The sequence below is a fragment of the Hetaerina americana genome, unplaced genomic scaffold (assembly GCF_022747635.1).
Source record: "Hetaerina americana unplaced genomic scaffold, ioHetAmer1.1.p SCAF_6, whole genome shotgun sequence".
Lineage (NCBI taxonomy): Eukaryota > Metazoa > Arthropoda > Insecta > Odonata > Calopterygidae > Hetaerina > Hetaerina americana.
The window spans coordinates 71,807,282-71,830,543 of NW_027287205.1; the positions used below are offsets into that span (position 1 = coordinate 71,807,282).

Consider the following 23,262-nt stretch of genomic DNA (forward strand, 5'->3'; position numbering starts at 1 on the left):
ATCTACAAAAGAACTCCATTACTTTCTCCTCCTGATCATTCCTTATCTATAACCCCATTCCTCACTCTTCCTTTGTGTTCCAAACCCCCATCACTATCAAATCTTTCCTTCCAGGAATAACAACAATTATTTTCTCTTATACCCTGTTGATCTCCTTCTCCTTAGAATTGCTTGGTGCCATGAACACTCAATAAATGTCCACTTTTGTTGATTCAGCTTTTATCTCAACTAATAATATTCACATCACTCACCTGCTCTGTTATGCCTTTTTTGTTCAATATAATTGTCACAAATTGGTGGCTCTCTTACCCTGTGCTATATAATGCAATAATATTTGCTCCAGTAATCCCCTCTAACCTCCCATCCCTAAAATATTTAATTTCCTCTCTACATTTCTTACTTTAGTCTCTAATTTCCCTGTCCTCAACATCATCCTAACATTCCAAATCTAACTGGTTTGGTCCTCTTCCATGCTGTTGCCATCAATAACACTTCACAAGTATTTCTTGAGATGATGACCATGGAAGCATTGCTTTCCTGCTGCCAGACATGACTCACAGCACAGGGAGCTGAACCCCATATCTATCATGACTCATACTCTATGTCTATTCGAGTACTGTGGGATATTTAATCGAGGTTATATCTTGCTGCCCTCCTCAATAATACTTTTAAAGTGACACCGTCACTAAAATGGCCACCCCACTGGGGTTAGATACCTTTGCAGCCACCTCGGAGAAGAAATGACCCTGTGAACTACCATTCATTCATCTGGCTCCTATCCTTTGACCAATGTCATAGGTGACCTTAACAGCAGCAATTACAACTGCTCCCTCCAGCACATATACGTAGCCACAGGGAAATCACAATGCAAAAGCCCTTCCACCAGGCCAAAGCTGTAGTCCATGGGAAGGAAAATATCGTAGCTTTTTCTTTATCTGTGTACTTCCTCCTTAATTCCATTATTTTTCTCTCTCCACCTCACTTCTACAAATGATAAAAAATGAAAATTAAATGTTATAAATCACCTTTTGACTATTAACTCAATAAAAAATGGAACCATACCTCATTGTACCAGGGTAGTTACATCTTAAATCATACTTACATATAAAACAATTATTGGCAGCGGATTAGCAACATTGTGGTATTCTTTAACATAGAAACTTAGGAAACAGGGAAGAGGTGAAGGTAAATATTTCTATGCAACAAATGTATTGAAAAAGATGAGGAATATGATGAGACAGAGTAAGACATATAATGAAGAAACCACTGGATACAGTTGGTAAGAGAAAGAGAAGTAGGTACTTCAGAATTCATATAGCCTAAATGAAAGTTCCAGGCATGTGAGGAGAAAAGTTTTTGGTATGGATGTTTATTTTCTGAAGAGCTGCAGTGAAAACTATGCATGGGGTGAAAGTGAATGTTGACCACACTAGTTTTACTTCCTGGCCTTCCCAAGTGGAGGGAATAGTTTGACTTCCCTTCAGAACTTCCTGTAACAGAATTTTCCACTTCACTTCCATGCAAAGTGCATTGGCAGGGCAGATCTCCCACCACATTTCCCAACTCATTGCTTTGTTGGAAAAAATATTTTCATATTTTTTACATGAGAGTTCACTTATAATTCGACAAAAGAACTATCATTTTATAATTTTGGACACTTTTCCAAATAAAATCGAATCTCTCATTTTTGCAAGATCTAGCAATTTCAAGTGTATCTCAGGCACAGGACACCACATATAATCTTCATTAATACATAAATATGAAAATATTTGTTATTTTCTACTCATATGTCAAAAACACCATAAATTGATTTGATATTTTCTACAGGCATACATGTATACTTGATTCAACACATAGGAATAATACAATTTTAATTTGTGGCCGGGCTTGAACTAAGAAACATTTATTTTACAATGGTGTTCAATGGAAACAATGAAACATTTCTGCGTACAATAATTTTCATTCACTCATTAAATTATGAAATGATTTATCCACAAGCATGAACCTTGGATGAAAATAGAGCTGATAGATCTAAATTTCTAATTATATCAACCCTTTTTTATTTATCGGTTGAATTTTGGAAAAAAATGTATTTAATTTAGAATCAATTACAAGTCTCAATCCACTGTCTAGAGACTGGTATCTATGGATAGGCATTGTTTCCTATGTCAATTAGTCTATTATGGAACTGTAACAATGATTCTGAACATAACTGTTCACCATTCAGAGTTAATTGAAAAGTACAATGGATTAAGAAAGTGATCATCATTACATACCTCAAACATAAGTGCTTAGAGATGACACACAGGCATCTTTAATGGACAGATATACATATGGAAATTTCAATTTCAATAACATTTGATGCTCAAATTCATAAAATTAAATAAATATTCTTCAAATTACCTTTTTGGTTTATGTCTTTTACTTTTTTTGGGGCTTGATTTTCCGTTCACATTTTTGGAAATTCTACTTGGATCTTTGTTAGTATTTTTGTCAAGGTACAGAGGTTCATACACAAATTAAATTAATAACTGCTGCCTTAACTTATAGAATACAAAACAATTTGAATTAAACAATTAAAAAAAATTATTTTGAGATAATACCAGTTTGAATTAATAAGGCACACAAATGATAAAAATCACAGAATTTATAATATTTCCAAAATAAAATAAAAATTATAATACGCACATATCCAAAATATCACATAACAAGTGGTATTTAAAATTTGAATAACTACTTTAGGCTTTGCATTGTTTTATTAATGAATAAAGATAAAAAAATAAATCTCGTGAATAGACAAGTATTAATATTTTGTACATTTAACTTGAAAATCATTTAAAATTTCCAAGAATTCAGAAAAAATGCATTTAGTTGCACACACGGACACATGAATAAAAATCAATGGCATCTATTTCACTACATTCTAGTGAGGTAATACTGATGGAAAAGTGAATGCAGTAATGCACAAAATATTATGCAACAAAAATGTATAGATTATCACATTTCAAAGGGGAGACATTGTAAAGATAGACATTAGACTATTGAAATTGCTATGATTTTTTATAGCAATTATTCAAGGACATCCATGTTAATAAAATATTTTTAAAAACAGTAATAAGTTTCTCTTTCACAAAGTATTATGAATGCTATAAACTGCTGACTTTTTGCTTCTCTGTGATTTATCAACTAACATGCAGGAGCATCAAGTTAGTTTACTGGACTAGTACCTCCTTGGATTGGAAGAGAAGCTAAGCCTTCCGTAAAAAATTAATGCATATGACTCCACTTGTCAATCTGCAATCACATATGAAAAATATTAAAAATAGTTAGTGCTCAAAAGATGTTCTGAACACAATAGATACTTTGGATAGGATCAATTACTCTATACACTGTAATATTGCAGCACGATTGAACTTGAAATTCATCCATGATGGAGCACGAAATTCATTGATGTTGACAGTGCTGAGATGCTTATGACCTTGATTTTGTTGCTTGCCCTTTTCCTTCTTGTCTTCATCTCCTGCAACAATATAACACAGTGAGCAATAAAAAAATAATCTCATTTGACTACTTAAAAATATCAATAATAGGCCAAAGCCAGAAGGAAATAAAAAAATGGTAGAAACTCATTCCATCAATACCTTCAAGCACAATAATTTCATTAACCCACAACATTCTGCACTCAATGCACAAATTAATTTTCTACATAAGGACAATATTTGGGATCTGCAAATCTCCAATTCCCCCTAAAATGAATCAAGTCTTGATTTAAATTGAAATCCATTTTAACAGTTAATTGCATATTTTACTCTCTTGAGTGACTTCAGTTTTCTTGACAAATATAGCTCATAAATAATTAAAAATAAATTGTATCTCCTTTACAGTTAATAAAAAACCTCAGTTATCACAACTGATCCTTGGATAAAATCAAGATAATTGCAGAATTTTTTCGAAAAAGAGTTTTTATAAGTAAAAATTAGACATGACAAACCAAGAATAAATAAAAAAAGATTAGAATAAAAAAATTAAGGCACTTTTAGGCCAATAGATGTAGACAGGACGGAATAAGATACTGTTTAATGGTGTAGCTCAAGCCCAGTAATTAACATGTACACTCCTCCAGCAAATTTGCATTAGATTAGACCTGGTTTCTTCATTGGCGCACAACCGCTGTTACGATTAAGACACATCTGTCATTATTGGCGCTGAAAGAGGAGGTTGAATTGTCAGGAATGTGAGGCAATTTGTCAAACAGTGATATGCCTCATACACAGGAACAATCAAGAGTTCATGAATGAGGAAGATTCAGCTTAATTAAGTAATGAGGACTCTTTGGAAGAAGGTAGTAAAGTTAGGCATGATAATTCAAATGCAAATTTACAATTTTTCTAGACACCAAATGCTAAGTATAGTGAAACAATTATTAATATATGGAATTAGACCAAAAGGAGAGTCCTGGATTTCCAAAATCCACTGCAAGTTTAGTGGCTATTATTTTATGATGCTCAAAAAAATATATTATTGAAGTTAAAAAATGAAGAAATAAAGTGGCAGCACTTGAAAGGGGATTATACAATATCAGTTATATCACGGTGAAAAATTTCTTGAATAGAGAGCATGAAAAGTATATAAGGTTGTAAAAGACATGCAATACTAATCAATAAAACCTTTGCTCAAATAAATTTGGATGTATGCAGTATGATATACCATTAATCATGACGGTTATTTTATCATGAGATTTATAATTATTATTAATCATGAAAGTTATTTATCCTATGGTGGACATTGGAATCTGATCATAAAAGAACAGGATTGCTATGACGGGTGATAAATACATTTACCTGCTGTTAAATTATAGCAGTTATTACTATACATGTAGGTAATCTACCAATTATGGTAGGTTTTGGATGGATACAACAACAAAATAATTCTAGTCTCTCCTAACAAAATACAACCTATCATTTTACTCTACAACAAGCCCCTCTTCTTACCTGAATACTTCCTTCCTCCATTCATCCCATCCAACACCCCGATCCTAGTTCTGCCCCTCCTCGTTTCCTAACATTTTCCCCTCAAACAAAGTCTTCCACGTAAAATTACAAATCAATCTGCTTAGTCTCAATTTTTCCAGTTACCTTATGATTTCTTCTAGCAATCCTGTCCTCCCTCACCATACCTAGCACTTCCTAATTTCCAAAGCCTATCCCTACGCCTATTTCTATGCCTGTCATTCTGCTACAATGACCATGTTTCTACACCACAAACAATTATGTTCCACATCAAAGTTTTAATGAGCCATTCCCTAATGACCTTACTCAATGTGTCTGACATAAATTCTCTCCTCCTTCTGAAAGCTCCTTTGCCTGATGCAATTCTTCTCCTTACGTCCCAATTTCTTCGACCATTTTGGCCCAAAATACTTCCGAGATACATAAACTTCCACCTGCTGTAGTTTTTGCCCTTCTATTTTCAGTTAAAGTTAGCTTTCCCTTTCTGGAAAACTGTGTAACCTTTCTTTTATATATATTTATTCTCATCCCATATCCACCCCACTGAATTTCTGATTCATTCAGCAATGCTTGCAACCCCTTGGCTGACTGACAAAGTAAAGCTTGGTCATCGGTGAACCTAACTAATTTTATGAATTCCCCGCCAACTTTCAATCCTATCTCCAGTTCTTCCCATGCCTCTTTAATCATTTCCTTCACATATATGTTGAGCAGCACAGGTGATCATAGACAATCCCGCAATTACTTCTCTTCCCAACACTGCCCATCCAGACACTACATCCCCCACTCACACCTGAGTGGTCTGAGATATGTACAGTTAGCAGATGTCCCCCCAATCTATTCCTATTTTCTGCAATATACTCATTAGTTTTTCCCAATTCAATTCTAGTAGGGTCAACCATGCCAGAAGGGTTGAAGGTTAGGAGCTAGACAAAAGATAGTCCATGAAGCATCTGTTCCACAGTAAAGCAGCCGCAATGGCATCTCCATTCACTGGAGTGCCCATCAAGTGATGGTGTCATGTTAGAAACTCTATCGAGAAAGGCAACGGGAAACTACTTCAATTATTAATCACATGTTTTTCATGGTGGACAGTATAGAGAAAACAAGTCTTAGCAACTACGGACTATGCCCAATTGGCTGTATGTCATGCCTGGCTGTGGGAGAGGCAAGGTTTATGCAGTCATTATCTCAAGAAACCCATGCAAAGCAGAACTGACAGCAGCACAGAGGACTCAGAAGAAGACCAAATTAGTTTGACAAGCCATTTGGAATCTAAGGAGAATTAGAGAATATAAAGCAAGAGATGGAAAGAGGAAATACAGATGTTTCAGGCTACGCAAAAAGGTAGCAAGATCCCTATGCTAAATAATGATATGCAAGATTGATACTCAAGTTTTCCAATGCCACTAACATAATTCATTATGACAAAATTTATTTGGTTTTCAAACACAGTGAACCCACACTTAAATGGCACCTTCACAGTGATTAATGGGCAAAATGAGCAAAACTATCGGTCCCAAAAATGGCTCAGTATAGAGCAACTTTAGGCATAACGAATGATTGGGAGAGGGGAATTCCCAGAATGACTGCACATCTGCTACTTCAGTTTGAAATCAGCACTCGTTCTGCCACTAGGTCGCTAGTGATCAAACGTTTTTCAAAACTTGTATTCAAACACATTATTTGTGATTCTTTTGTGCTACATTTAATAATTTTTGTAAATTTTGAATATGGCCCCAAGGGAAAATCCACAAGAAGACAACCATTGGAGTTCCAAGAAACTGTGGGAGATGCTGCGACAGTAACTTTTAATGGAGTCATCTGTTGATATGCATTTAAATACAACAATTTTAGAAGTGTAAAGTGTAAGTGTAAAAGTAATTTGCTTTGACCAGGATCCCGGTTAAGGCAAATGATTTTTACAGTATTCTCTTATGGTTTTTACACAAAACCATAAGAGAATAAAAATAATAGTAGATATTAAAAGTAAAATAATTGAAAATTGGAAACAAGGTGTGAGCGTGAGCTGATCTACCACGGACATCAACAAGCGGTCCAAATCAACAATTTACATTTTAATGCAACAATTTCAGAGTGTAAAAATCATTCACCTTGACTGGGATTCGAACCCAGATCCCTCAATATCCAGTCGAGTGCTTTAGCCACTTAAGCTACCGAGGCGTCCTCTTAAACTCTGAAATTTTAGGGCTTTTAAAGGAACTAGATGTTGTGACGAAATGCCGTACATACAATGTCACAGCATTCGTATTCGTGCGCGACGCGCCACAGTCCACGAGGTTAAAGCCAACTTTTAAACACATATGGTGTTTATACTTTGACAAATTCCAAAGAAACTGCGGGAGATGCCGCAACAGTAACTTTTAACGGAGTCATTCGCTAATGTGCATTTCAATGCAACAATTTCAAAAAAATTTAATTGTTGCATTGAAATGCACATTAGCGGATGACTCCGTTAAAAGTTACTGTTGCGGCATCTCCCGCAGTTTCTTTGGAATTTACATTTTCTTCAAAAACAAGGACAAGACTAAGGGAATAGATCATCATCATCGACTTAAAGAAGCTCATATACAAAGTTTGTCCAATAAATAAGCAAACTGGTGCAATCTGGCACAAGGCATTGCCCTCAGACAGTGGGTATGCATCCCAGAAATTTATTTTATGATAAACCTGAGGTGAATTTTCCCCAAATTTTGAAGTGTCAGAAAAAACAAATGGCTCTAGACAGCTTTCTAGTGAAAAGTTGTGTGAAAAAAGTTTTGTGAGAAAAAATACCAAGTTTATTTGCGCAGTAAAACGAATCAGGTACATATCATATATAATGAACTATTGATATTGATTCTTTTTTTTTACAACTTGAGTTTGTATTCCCGGTGGCTTCCCTTAGCAATAGAAGAAAAGATGAACATGACCCATGGACCTAAACAATGTATTTATAATTTTCTTTCAATAACTCTTATGAATAATGTAGTTTTTTGGCATAATATGCATTATCATATTTCATGTTAATTTATATGCAAAACTTTGTTGCAATAAACAAGTGTTTCACGCTATGAGAAAGACTGCAGAACGAATTACACTCATCGCACAAGGTTCCCCTATCAGGAAATTTCAAGTCATGTAGCCAGTGAACTGGGTGGGGGTTTTCTGCACTCACATTTAAACCTAATAACAAGAATGAAAGGATTAGAAAAAGGTGGATTTCCAAACAATATTCTAAGTAGGCCAACTGAAAGCCAAATTAATAGATAAAATGTAAGAAATTCTTAAAAGAGTATTTAAAACACCAAAATTACAGAATTTACCATTAAACAACTGCCTCCTTAAACCATTCTTGGAATGAGATTTTGAATTGTCCTGTCGGCGGTTGTTTCTTTGGGTTGGAGAGTTATTTGGAATCCTATGCTGACGAGTTGCCTGTGACTCCAAAACTTCATTCTAAAATGGAAGAAAATTAGCAATCATAAGCACTCTAAAAATAATTACTGCACTCATTATAGAATTACTAATACAGTTATAAAATCTCATGTTGGAATTCATGCCTACGAGAGCATTCCAGAAAGAAAACTATCTATTTTGATGCGATCTACTTACAGAGCAAAATAAAAAATATACCATTTGGAAACATATCAATCGAGAAAACTATATTTGTTTACCTATCCTTTTTATATCATACCTCTTACATGAGCCTCATGCTTTTTTTTGACAGCTTTACTTTGCAATGAAAATGTTGTTAATTAAATTAAACCTAAGTTGTTTGCAGATTTTAGAAATGATTTGAGAGATTCCTAATTTATTTATATTACATTATAATGCAAAAACAGATATTGCAATATTATTTATAGCTTAATTAAATAGAATACAAAATTATTACATCGCTGCTTAAGATAAATATCAATTTATTTATCATTCAGCCAACATTAGGGAATAGATCTCATCATACATTGTAACAAAATTTAGTTTTGTAAAGCATACATAATGGATTCATCTTTTCAAACTTTTATTAACCCAACCCAACTTTTGCTAACCTTATTTGCTATTCTGCGATATTGAAAATTCTCAGAGCAAGGACTTCAGCTTTGCTTTATTAATGTAATTAAATAATAATAAAGACACTGGTTGACAAGAAACTCATTGCAATAACCACATATAATTAATGATATGAACTTAACTTTTGTGACAATAGTGACAGATAGTAATAAACTATACATCTTAATGGATTGAAAGTTGAAAAAATAGGTCTTCATGGATAGAAAGTAGAAAAAATAGATGTATCCATCACATAAAAAGATTATAATAAACATACTTCCAAAAAATAATGAAAAATATGTTTTTGACGCTGCAGATAATACTTAATTTCATTTGATATGCCATGCTATAACTCAAGGGCTGTTCAATAAATAATAATAATCCAATTTTTACTAACATGATTGATTAAACAAAAATTTAATTTTGTTATATTCCTAGCTTAATGTGTAATTTACATGAGGATACTTGCATATCATATCATAAGACATAATGGTCTTGCTTGGCGTGGGCAACAAACTGGGAGAAGAACCTTCTTGGATGCAATCCCAAGTAATTCTATTCTTCTCCCAAACTGGAGAAATTCATCAAGGTGACCTATATCTCTTAAAATTTAGCATACGAATGTCCAAAATTCTCATAATTTAATCCCAACCGCTGCAGACGAATTACGATAATTCTTGTCATTTAGGAGCATCATTTTTAACTTTTGATAAGCATTATTTACATGTTTGCTGGTATGTTTTCATTTGCCTTTCGTAATTTAATGAGAACAGAGGCAACTTAATTTTTGATTTTGTTAAGTAAGTTTAATAGTAAAAGTTGTTTAACTGTATATGAAACCCCAGACCAGTTTTCTGTAATGGCACGCAACCTCAATTTCAACAGCTTGAAGCTTATTCGTCCTCCCTCTTCATTTCAGAGGTAATATTTCTTTTATCTCTTCCTTGGATAGTCTTGCCTCATTTTTTAATGTTTATCCACATGGCCCTATCTGAGCTATCGGCTTATCTCTATTGCCTCCTACCATTGCCTTGCCGCCCTCAAGTTCCACCCCCAGCTGATGGAATGCACTCAGCTCTGCTCCAAAAATGTAAAAATTTTTAATGACAAGAATGAGAGGGCCAATAATGAATCATCCACAGTTCTTCTGCCACTATGGTCGGTTCCTTCTCTCAATGTGTCCGGAGCAGCTCATTTCCATGAGTCCCAGGTGAATTGTGATTTTGGTACCGGAAGGTTTTCTCAATCTGTATTTTTCAAAATATTTAAAGGAATATTCCATAAAATGGCATCGTATATGAAAGAGTGTGCCTTACATGGGGAAAAATTTAAATAGATCTGTATGCCAATGACTCGTCAGATGTGCCATTAAGAGTACAACGAAGAGAGCGATGAGAGTAAAAGTGATTCCAATATTGTAGTGAAGGCCAAAAATAGAAAATCCATTCCTCTATTGATAAGTTTGCTTACAATGTATGCATCTAAGAGATTTCAAACGGTTTCAATGGCAAAAACAATATGTCCTTTAAAGAACAAAATGGACACGCAACAATTATTGAAAAAAAAGGCTATATTCATGCAAGAGTTTTGTTTATGCAATTCTAACTACCTCTGCTTTGATGATTTGAGAAGAAGAGAAATTGGTTCTTCAACTAATTTCTGTCATTTTAATGACAGCCAATTAAGGTTTTAATGAAAATAAATACTTCCGTGGCCAACAGTTTATACGTATGTGTTAAAACATAGCTTTTCATTTAAATATGGCCTCCCATATTTTGAAATTTTCTAAGTAATTCATGTGACCTTCTAGCTGGAATCAGAATATAAATCAAAAGTCTTGCATTTCTGATAACAAAAACTGCATACCATTATATTAATTTAATCTTGAGTTTTATATGATTTATACAGATTTTCTCTTTGAACCTGTTAGACAATAACTAACTAATTATTAGTTTGCCTTTAAATCAGAACGAGGAGAGCTCAATACCTACTGTTAGCATTCACTTAGCATGGTCAAAGACAGACGTAGGCGTGAACGAAGTTTAAATGAATAAAGGTTGTGATTACATTGAAATGATTTTAACATCTGTAATGCATGTTCTTGTGGCTGGTTTTTTCTAGCACTCATCATGAAAAAACAGCTTTCATCCAAGCTTCTCTATGCCTTGCTGATTCATTCTAATCTCATCAGAACACAAAAAAATCTGTAATCTGGGTGCTTATTGAAGTATTTCCGCATATCTTGCGTTTTGAAGAGTAAAACTTATCATTTGTAATATATCCATTCAGCATAAATTCTTTCAGATATAAATCTTCGAGAAACTGAAATAACACTTTCATGGCAAGGTGAGTATTCTTTTAGCACACAAAGTGATTGAAATTTTCTAAGTTCAGTCTAGAGCCTAGCAGTGAAAAACTGATAAACAAAAAAGTGAATCAGTCAATTCAGAAATGATGTCCATAGATATATTATATATGTAAAAAAAGTATTGACGTTTACCATTCCTGACCTTTAATTCACCACTAGGCAACACGATAAATAGAAAAACTAAAAGTATGCCCTAATTCTGCCATCTCATACACATTTGATGGCAATTCCAAAAGATCAAATCCAGCCAACTTTTAGTCATTCATGTATCAAATAATTTTAACTTCTTAACCTTAATCGTATGCAGCATGTGGAAAATACTTGCCTGTAGAGCCATAGCAAATAACTGCTGCTGCTGCTTCTTGGACTTGATTGATGAAGGTTCTGTATCACTCGTGGACTTATTCCGACGTCGGGAAGTTTCTGCAGTCTTTTGCTGCTTATCACTGATCCAACGTTTTAATCTCCTAAAGGAAGAAAAATGCAAGACAAAGGTTATATTCATGACTACTAGAGATATGCTGGCTAATTTTTTAATTTAAAGGCGTGAAAAATGCCCACATAAGTTTTCCTTAATCTTTACATTAAACCCCAAAAATTGGCCTGATTTGTGTATAACAATTATATTATTTTTAAGGTAATTTACCGATGAAGGTCTATTATGTCCAGGCTGTGCCATGACCATGAACAATGCTTACCAAATATGAATTTTTAATATTTACCCTCTAAATGAATCATTGAGCATCCAAATTAGGCTTATGTTTTGGAATTTTGTCAATGAAGTAATATTGTAATGTTATTCCTATTGTTCTTTAACTACCTATGAAGCTTCAACCAAAATTCACCACAGGCATGGTACCAGGTCTCAATACATTAGTTATTGGCCAAAAACATATCCCTGCCTTAGGTATTTCAACTTTTTCTCAAGGTTTGTCCCTCTGGGGACTTTATCTTTCTCCTTAACGGAATAATTGTCAGAAAGGATTCCATTTTGACTTCATATAATACTTCTAACATGCCATGAGCTATGCAACACCAGATGCCATTTCAAAAGAGTTGTAATTTGAATAGAATAAAACAATCATGACTATAACCCTTCTAGATATGTATTTGGAGTCTCACACATTAAAGCTGATTTGTATAATTTCGAATAATGGTTATAATATCAGTTATTAAAATGATGATACAAAAAAGGCCTACATACAAGGTTTACATCAAAACTATTGGTAACAATTTTTTCCCGACATGCACGTGAAGTGCTGAATTCAGACCTCCGTTTAAGTGTGTATGTGGTCACAAATCACATTGGTATTGATAAGATGACAGTGCACACCATTATCACTGAAAATTTGGCGATGCAAAAGATCTACGCTAAAATCGTTCCAAAGGTCTTGACGGACAACCAGAAGCAGAGTTCAGTGTCTGCCAGCAAAGACCTTCTGCAGGGCATTGCGATGATTCCCCAACCCCCATCTTACAGTCCTGACTTGACACCAGCAAACTATTTCCTATTCCTAAAAGTGAAATCCTCCTTCAAAGGACATCACCATGGGACCCTAAGTGCCATCAAAAAAGCCCATGAGTCTACCCTTAAGGACCTCCCGGAAACTGCCTACCAGGGAGCTTTTGAGTCGTGGAAAAGCCACTGGCTAGGGTGTCAATGCTTAATATATGCACTTAGAAGAATTTTGGGGCATTGTAGCAATATCTGAAATAAATCTATTTCCCTGAAACTTTTTATACAAACCATGCATTTTGTACAAAGGTTATCTTTCAACTTATACAACAATCATTAACATCTGGGAGGAAATATAAGGGGATGACATGTTTAAAAAAAATTCATAAATGCAGATATTTGTACTATAATACTGTCTATACACATAGAGGCAATCAGTCGATGTAGTGTCCAACTTGCATCATTTCCTTCACATCACTAGTAAAACCACATGAATGAAATCTATGCCATATGATCACATTAATTAATTTTCAATGTCCAATGAATGTGAACTGGGGACAGATTAGGAGTGGGAAAAAGGAAATGTGACAATTGAAGAGGAAAATGTTGACTTATAGGGTTCAATTCAGGTGAATCCTTCAAAGAAGTTGGTGGTACTTTTACTGTATATGAGTGGCACAAGATTTTGGGTGATCACCGGGGTAGGGATGTGGTTTAATGGAATGTAACCATAGGTTCTGAGGGACAAAAGGTACTTAGGGAAGGATGAAAAGAAACAGAGAGAGAAAAAGAGCGAGTAGCAACACTTTTGATGGCAAGGCCATCTTCTTCAGGCAATGAATGATTTCAAAATGACTGCAGCACAGATTGAAGGGAAATATGGCAGAAGAGGAAAAAATGCCAGGCATGGAGAAAGGATAGAGGGTGGAAGGAGTGGGTTAAACCCTTGAGAACAATTGGAAGAGGGAGGAGACAATGGGACTCTTAACTAAAACCAAGTCTGAAGCTAAACTATTGCTGGATTTACATATAGAAATGCATTTGTATGTGTCAAGGAGAGGGCCAAGGGGACTTAGAGATGCAAGTCTGTGGGAGACATAGCTTGATTGGTTTCCCTTAGATGTTTAGCAAAGCTTGATTTCCAGTCAATTGTATTTGAAAAAAAAACATATATCTGCCTTCCCCGGCCCATAACACACTTTTTTGACTGAAAAATGTGCCCTAAAATCAGCTTGCGTCTTACGGGCCAGGGGTATAAGGATAAAACTTAAACCTATGTCTGCAAACTGAGTTGTCAGAGAAATACTAACTAACAATTATTTTTTCCTCATTTCGATAATGGGCATAGATAATGGCTTACATCACTATGAATTTTGATAATATCATGTTTTAATGCAACAATTTCAGAGCGTAAAAATCATTCGCCTTGACTGTCAAGGCGAATGATTTTTACGCTCTGAAATTGTTGCATTAAAATGCACATTAGCGGATGACTCCGTTAAAAGTTACTGTTGCGGCATCTCCCGCAGTTTCTTTGGAATATCATATGTGTATGCACAGTAGTATGTTCAGTTTCATCTCACTTGTGGTACTGCCACAAAACTAAATACAAACTGGGCTAACGGGGATGTCGCCCCTCTGCTAATACATACATATATAGGAACGAGGGTGGTTCAATAAGTACCCATGATAGAAATGAAGAAACCATTTTTTCAAAAATATTTTTTTTACTTTTCAACGTAGTCCCCTTTTAGAAAGATACACTACTTCCAATGTTCCGGCCATTCTTTTAACCCCTCCAAAAAATAGGATTTGTCGAACTCTCGAAAATATGCCTGTCTCCACGATAACTTCCTCGTTTGAGCTAACTTTTTTCCGGCGACCCATTTCTTCATGTTAGGGAATAAGAAAAAGTCGCAGGGAGCCAGATCGGGTGAATACGGGGGGTGCGGCAGCAATTCATAACGTAGTTCATGCAGTTCATGAAGTTCATGAAGTTGACAGCCGGATCAGCTTGTTGTCCACCGTGAGCAATCGTGGCACCCATTGGGCCGACAATTTTTTCATCGCCAACTTATCATGTAAAATATTAATTGCCATTCCAGTCGACACACTCACGGCCTCTGCTACTTTGTGCACTTTCGTTCGTCGATCAGCAAGAATCATGGCGTGGACTTCTTGAATGACTTCCTCGGTAACCACATCTGCCGGGCGTCCTGGTCGCTCCTCATCAAAAACAGATGTTTGACCACGTTTAAATTCATTGAACCAATATCCAGCTGTGGTCATAGATGGCGAAGTGTCCCCATAAACAGCATCCAACTTTGTTTTTATCTCCTCACATTTCTTCCCATCCAAAAACATAAGTGAATTACCGAACGATACTGCTCTTTTTCCATCTTAGCAAAAATCACGGAACACGTCTTACTCGAATGGCTGCCAAATCCAAACTAACCTTTAAATCAGTCTGAAATTTGTTTCACCATCGTTTGATAGATGGCAGCACACGATGATAACATAAACTTCCTCAGGAACGCCCTTTGTTGTCAAACACGGGTACTTATTGAACTGCCCTCGTATATCTCCTGATAAACTCTGGAGTCTACAGGCATTCAACCTTAAGTAGTATAAGAGTTCCACAAAGGCATTGAAAATGGGTACTTTTAATACTAATTTCAATGGTGCCAAATGCAGATATGAGTAAAAATAATATATTCTCAGATGCTCCTAAATAGTCAAAGCAATCAAGCATTTTTCATAAATTCGAACCTTAAAAATTAGGGTGCAACTTATGTGTGCATTTTATGCACTGGGACATATGGCAATCATTTTCCCAATAGAACCACATTCAAGGTCTTTTAATCACCTGTGTAAAAAATTATAACTAGTATATTATCCATGTCTCCAGATATCCCATCCCATTTTGAATAAGTTTGTGCCTCTTCGCATTCCTTGGTAGTAGTTTTTCATAAACTGAGCAGCTTTAATCAAGCAGAATCTTACTTGTTTAATTCATGAATCAGTTGACCTTAAAATGAGTCTGTAATACTCACCGCATTTGATATGATATTAATGAGTAAAAAAGATGCTTACTTCATTTTTTAATTGCTATGTTTTCCAACTTCTACTTGTATGTATCTACTTCACAAGTGCATGCTTGGAACGCAAATGCTTATAGTGAAAATGCTACATGTTACAAATGTGCTTTCCACAAGAAAGACTCAATGTGAATAAGTATTGGACCCAACCATCTACATTTATCGGAACACCTTCAAATGTGTAAATGTAATTTTATTTTTGTAAATACTTTACAATCTAGATGTAAACCCCCTTGGGGTAATATTCTTGAATTTTGATTTAACTTCTTGAGAGAAATTCGCAATCTGTACATAGTGCAATATGTATCTGTACAAGCAATAGTGGACATGTACTAACTCAAAAGAATTCTTACAATAGCCAGTAAGACTATAGGGAAAAAAACTGCTTTATAGTGTAACAGAAGTACAAACATTTTCACAAGCCAAATTTGAATATAAGATTACCAAAACTAAATGAACCACACAAGGAAGGAATTTGTAACATACGATTTACTATTTGAAAGGTTTTCAAGATGGCATCTATTGATAACATACCTCCATGTGGCTTCTATAAAACTGTGAAAGATATGAAGGATAAATTTATCTCCTGTGATCTTTGCTCACTTAACTTACATTCTATAGGCTCAGGTCTTAATGATCTCTCTGAAAATGCACTGCTTGAATGCCGAGACGTATTTTGAAGTGCTTTTCTTGCCAGGGCTCAGCTTTGTAAATATCAAATATGGTGGATGACATAGAATTTCTCAGGCATGAGGTGGGTTTTCTAAAATTATCCCTCATTTCTACACCAGCAAATCCAAAAAAAGTTGTTTCTTCTGCCGACCAAGTGAAACTTGTTACAAAACTGGGTAAAGATGTACTACAACATGTATGCTCCCCCAACAGCTAAGATATCTTCCCCTACTGCAACGATTATGAATGATCAGTTACTCAGAACTAAAAGTATACAGGTTAGGCTACTGATCATCCAACACCTGATGTCTCCGATTTTCTCTGCCCTGTTCCTGATACCCAAAAGATTATCCAAGACTTCTGCTTTTGAAACTAGAGAAAATGCAAAATGAGAGCATTCCTGACATTGAAACAAGGAATTCACTCTCGTTCATCATAGACGTCCTTGTCCAGCAATGGGCTCCTCAGTTAAGAAGTGCTCTTTTTCGGGGATCCCTGGACAATCGAATCTTTATGTCTGGAACTTTACTCCAGACACAACGAAAGTAGTAATTACACACCTGAAGGAAAAATTTCCGGAAATAACAGACTCATCATCTGATACTGAAAAACTAAAGGTGACTCATGGCAATTACACCTCCTTTCATATAATGGTCAATGAAGATCCTCGTGATAAAAAATTGCAGCCTGATCCCTGGCCAATGAATGTTTATTTTGGAAATCATTCTTTTCCGAGAATAAGCCTACCAACACAAGCAGGTTAATGCATTACTTAAGAGTCCTTCCTGTAAACATTCAGTCCATGAGCAACAAAACGATAGAACTAGAAATCTTTGCGAGTGATTATAAATCTGCCATGATTGGTGTAAATAAACACTGGCTTATTTCTTGTGAATTAAGTGTTTTTCATCTAACAGGCTATGTTTTGGCTGATGGCTTCTGACAATCGTAAATTCATAAAAACTGTGCAGTTTTAATCTGAGATTTACATCACTCCCCAGTTGATTTCTTGGCTCATTTCCTGAACGAAGAACTAGCATTCAAATCTAATATAACGAAGATTCCTCTGAAGGACTTTGACTTAATTGTTACTACCATTTACTGCTCTCCCTCAAGTAACTTTGAAATATTCCAAAACCAAAATGATGGAACTATTGGAAATAATTCATAATTCTTTTCAATATCTTCTACTAATCGTAACCAACGACTTTAACAGTAATCTTCTGATGAATTCCTGATCAAAGTATGAATTCCTTGATTGACTATTATCATTTAAAATGCATATCAAAACAGATGAGCCCACAGTTGTCCTTCCTCGGCAACCCTCAATGATAATATTCTGATCAAAATTGACGCAGGACTAATAATATCCATAGGTTTTGTGAGATGACGACTGCTAAAGTTTTGCCCCTCCCACTACCAGGCACAACACAAGGCCGATTGGGGCGATTCTCATAGTGGCCATGGCCTTTGTTCTCTACACTGTCCATCATAAAGGACTTGCAAATAATAATTCAGGTGGTTTTCCGTTGCCTTCCTCCTAGACTACCTTTTGCCTAGCTCCAAGCCTTTGATCTATTTGGCATGGGCAACCCTACGAGGAGTAATTATCATTGCGCCCGCCAGCAGAGCTCTCAGGGTCATCGGAATGCACAAGCATTTCCACCATATCAAGGTTGCAGTCCATCCACTCCTCCCCTCCATATACACAAGAAAAAACGTTGCAAATATCTGTTAAAACATAAGTTCTACTCAGTCTATGAATATCAGCACCAATATATTTTTCTTTGACATGTTCTATATTTGTACAAAAATCTTTGGTCAAAATAGGATATTAAATTCATTACACACCAATCACCAGAATGTCATTTCCTCATTTTCATGGCTTTTTTAAAAAATAACTAATTTTAAATAACGCTTCTCCTCTCTAAGAATGTATACACCTATTGTTCTGTTACTACATTCATGAGTACCTTCCAACATTTGTAACTTAAAAACATTTGCACATGATGACCTCAGCTCAATGCTGATATTTTGTAATTAACATTTATTCAGTCTTGCCTTAATCCAACATGAATGCCAAATACGGCTCTATTTGTGAGGAACAGAGAAAAATAAGGAGGTCTGTAACATGCAGAGTTAACAATAACTTACTTGAAAGGCAACTTACTTGATAAATGGTACAACCATGAAAAATGAATTTGGCCCCACACCCATTTTTACTTTTGGGGTCATGTCCTTCTTGTTAGATGGGAGATCAGCCACGGGGAACCATTCCACTTTCTTGATTTCATTCCTTGTCCGTGGTTGAAATACAGTGTCTTTGGGGACGCCAGTTATTATGTACAGCCGAATCAGCTGCTCATTCACAGTGGATTCAATATAATCATTCTTATCCATTAATTGACTGATGTCAAATCCAGTCTCTTCCAGAACCTGTAAACAATTGGAAAACATTGCAAAAACAATCATCACAATACAGATAGAGAGAAACAATGATTTGTATCTTAACTTCCCCTAGCAAACTTCTCTGCAGCAAATTCAAACTATATTCAACAGATTCAGGCGAGATGTAGTGGAAGTTCGTCATTATGAGAAAACAAATTTGTACCTCTGCAGATTTATTTGTAACGTACAATGCATTTCAGTTCATCAAACCATCTTCAGGTACAAGACAAGATTCAACCTGTGATATCTGTTTGGGGAAGGTAGGCGTAGGTTACTCCTCACTCTTTTCTTCCCCCTCCCCCCCTTTCCTCAAACAGTTATAAATATGATGTACCACAAGTTGAATCTGAACAAGCTGAAACGCATTGTACGTTCCACTGGTATGCACACAATTGCATGGGCTTTGGATTGCAAAAGTTATTATATTTTATATTATTATTAAAATTAAAAAACTCACACATACTCTGAATTCTTAAAAAATGAACACCTATGTTTCACAGGGGATATAACCCTGTGAATTGTATAGCCAACACACAAGATAACATTTACTCTCTGAAATCGTATATATATTAAGCAATTCATCAGAACATCTCTTTTTATTAAAGCCATTAGAAATTCATCATATAAGATGACATCTTGGTGGCTTAACTGGCTAAGTTAACAAGGGGATATTTATAGATCTGGGTTACTCTGCAGTTACTATTACTGGAAAGATTACCATATTTTGTTGATAAGCAACCGCATTAAATTTGGATAGCACCCTTTATAAATGATTTTCATTCTGGCTTATCAATACAAAATCATTTTTTGGGGATCGGGATGGAGCGGTAATAAATGTGCTGGCTTCCCATCCAGATGACTGAGGTTTGAACCCTGGAGGCAGCAGATATTTTTCAGTGGTATTCTGATTGCTACTTGAGGGGCTTTGTGAAAAGCACTTTGAGAGAGTACGCTGTCCGCCAGATGGGACGTTAATCTCCACACCCCTTGGTGCCTTACATTTAGAGTAGGCTCATGCCAACGCTGGGATTCTTTCCACCCTTCATCCTTTCTTGTCCATCCCGAATGGCACAAAAATGACCTTCCCTGTCAATCGCCTCCTCTAAATCTACAACTACTACAAAATCATTTATCACAGTTATTAACTATAATTAACCAATCAATCACCACAGTTTTTAAAGGTTAGTTTGATAGGTGAGGCTAATGCTCACCTATTAGTAAGCCCAATGACATACGAAAATCACATTTTAGGGTTAGGCGGCTAATTTCTTTCCTTGTGCCACCTATGGGTTACTGAAAGTTCTGGCGTCCAAAAAATCACAGAGCCGGGAGTCCTCGGGGGCATTCCTGGGAAATGGACCAGTCAGCAGTACAAAGCTGTACCAACTGGACAACCATTCCCACAACAAAATCATTTATGCAGTTAAAATAAAGATGTATGCGATTTTATTTACAAATGAATTCCAGCACATGCAAAATATGGTTATAAAAAATCAAAAAGAAATCAAAGAAAACTGCAAATACAGGAGATTGATACACACCATATATACAGAGCAAGTGGCAGTAACTAGATTTGGGGAAAGCTGAGAAGGAGCAAAAATAAAGAGAAGAGAAAGGTTAGGTAGCTCATTTATCACCACTGATGTTTATTTTGCACGATTAGAAGGCAATAAATGGGATCAAGGAAAATTTAGTGGGCCATCCATGGAAACAAGAAGAAAGGATAAATATGGTGTGACTTGCATACTGCAGAGCAATACTAAATATGAAGAAAGTGGACCTGAGAAGGACACTAGCCCTTATGGAGAAGCGGATGAAAAATATACAACCTCTAGATAAGCATTTTATTCTACAGTTTTAAGCTTCACTTCATGTAAGTATTTGACATCCACATTAAAAGATTTTTTACATTTGTACTCAAGATAAATAAGGTTAAAACTAAGGTAGGCCAGTAGTCAAAGTCTGGAAGATAATCGCAAACTAAGACAAGGGAAAGATTAACTGGAAAAAGTGCAAGAAATTTACTATTTAGGACGAAAGATCATTAGTGATGAAAGAAGCAAGAGAGATATGGAGAGCAGAATAGGAATGGTAAGGGTATCAATTAGAAGAAATTACCACTGATGGCAAATAGTACTAGAATTGACAACTAGAAGTGATTAATTTAAAAATATACATGGAGTTAAATTTTAAACCAATATGACATGAGGACTAAAGACACAGCAGAGGAAAGAAGACAAGACAAGAAGACAATGGAAAGTTGATTCTATCAAAGAACAGTGAAAATGAAGAAGCACTTCAAAGAGTGAGTGAAGAGAAGTATATTTAGGAGTTTACTGAAGACCATAACTGAAGGAAACAAAGAGGGGAAGAAATACATAAGATGAGCAAGGATGAACTTTAGATGAGAACATGAAATTATCATGTACTAGGTAAGTTTGGATAACTGCTAAAAGTCCAATTCACGGGCTACTAATTCATTATGATTACGATTGTCCTTGATGTTGGTATTACACCAAAAGTTTTCAATAGAAGGAAAACGATGAAGGCTTAACTGGAGAGTTCTAATAAAAAATTACACATTCTCTTAGAATTACAAACAGAATTGGTTAATATGATTCGTTAAATTTATTTCGCAACTGAGCATCCATTTGTACACAATATCAAATCAGCAGCAAATAGATGCTTAGCATGGCTTTGCGCGCCACAAGTTGAACTTCAGGAGCCTTATGCCCAGAACGAATTTTGCAGTAGGTGGCATACGGCGACTTCAGTCACCATGTTACGCCCAACGCTCTCAATCCAAAAACTCTCATTGACCACCTTGCATACTACTTTTCTTTATTAAATGTTGCATGATTGGTGTTCAGTCGCCCCTTTTCGACACGATTTTTGGTGGATCGCGCGGTGCCAGGAGCGTAAGGAAATATATAAGTATTATGGCTGGTTACCTACCATCCCCGGTACACGTCCTTGCGACAAGTTGCGGGTTATTGCGAAAATTTAGATCAATTAAGACATTTTATATATATCTCAAGAAATATTTGACTAATGAATTTTTAGGCAGTTTAATATGCTGCGTTTAAGTATTTTACACTTCCGAGTCACAATAGCATGTAGGCTCTGTTCGCATTTTTTCCTTTATCGTTTCACTTCGCAAGCTTCACAAACACTGATGCTTTTGAAAATATGCACCTACCTCACGGATAGCGCAGTGAGATGGATCTTCATCTTCGTTCACCTTGCCTTTCGGAAATCCCCAAGAAGCTTTGGCCCAATAGCTCTGAACAAGTAACACTTGACTTAAATCCTTATTCAAAAGAATTGCACCATACGTTGGCACAGCAAGTTTATACTCTCTCCATTGCGCCAAAACAGAGTCCAAATCCTTTACATGAGGATTCAATGTTGGAATGTGCTAGAATTGAAGATATGACAACTGTACAAAATGTGGTGCGAAAAATATGATTTTTTTGTCTCGAAACTAACCTGAAAAATGTGCGTACAAAACTCTTTCATTCCGCAAGGCTTGCATGTTTTCGGGTCTGTTGTGCAGTAAAAATCTAAATAGAACCAATGGGCTAGTTCAACTTGGAAACAAAGCCTGACGATATCCTTCCTTTCTTCTTCTGGAACATTTATAATAAAGCGACTGAAAGGACACAATCGAACTGCATTCCATCATAAAATATGAGCAACCAAATATGACTACAAGTTTGAAACCTCCTTACCTGCTCAAGTCATCTAATATCTCAACGGGTAAACAATGTTTATTACCAGTTATTTCCATGATGTCAAATCCGAGGAGTCACAATAACAGACCCAATATATCAATAAACTAATAAACAGAATATAGACTCCCACTCTGCCTTCCGAAATCTTACACATTCACTACCGAAGCTTAACCTAATCGTCGTACATATTTACTGACTCACTGGTTACCACATCATTATAACGACAATAACAGATATCGCAAACACCTGAAGTGCGTTCAATGGGAATTTCATCCTAGAGGTGGCGAAATATGCCATGAGCGCACCGGAAAATATAGCAAGGAAACTTTCAAGTAGATGTTAATTCGGTCATTCCACTCTCACCGACACTTCAGCAGTAGTGGTGAGAAACTCGAACGAGCCGATCTGTCAAAGTTTGCTCTTTGAT

The 23,262-nt window shown here is 35.7% G+C and overlaps 1 protein-coding gene across 1 annotated transcript; it reads right to left on the reverse strand.

Moving 5' to 3' along the window:
- Window positions 1–1,793: 1,793 nt before the first annotated feature.
- On the reverse strand, window positions 1,794–23,151 carry DCP2 (decapping protein 2). Its single transcript, XM_071594101.1, has 7 exons — window positions 22,833–23,151; window positions 22,591–22,753; window positions 22,301–22,519; window positions 18,824–19,089; window positions 11,753–11,894; window positions 8,336–8,468; window positions 1,794–3,520 (listed from the first exon to the last, which is right to left on the reverse strand). The coding sequence occupies exons 1-7, from the start codon at window positions 22,889–22,891 to the stop codon at window positions 3,378–3,380; spliced, it is 1,125 nt and encodes a 374-aa protein (XP_071450202.1). The 5' UTR covers window positions 22,892–23,151; the 3' UTR covers window positions 1,794–3,377.
- Between the last annotated feature and the right edge of the window lie 111 nt (window positions 23,152–23,262).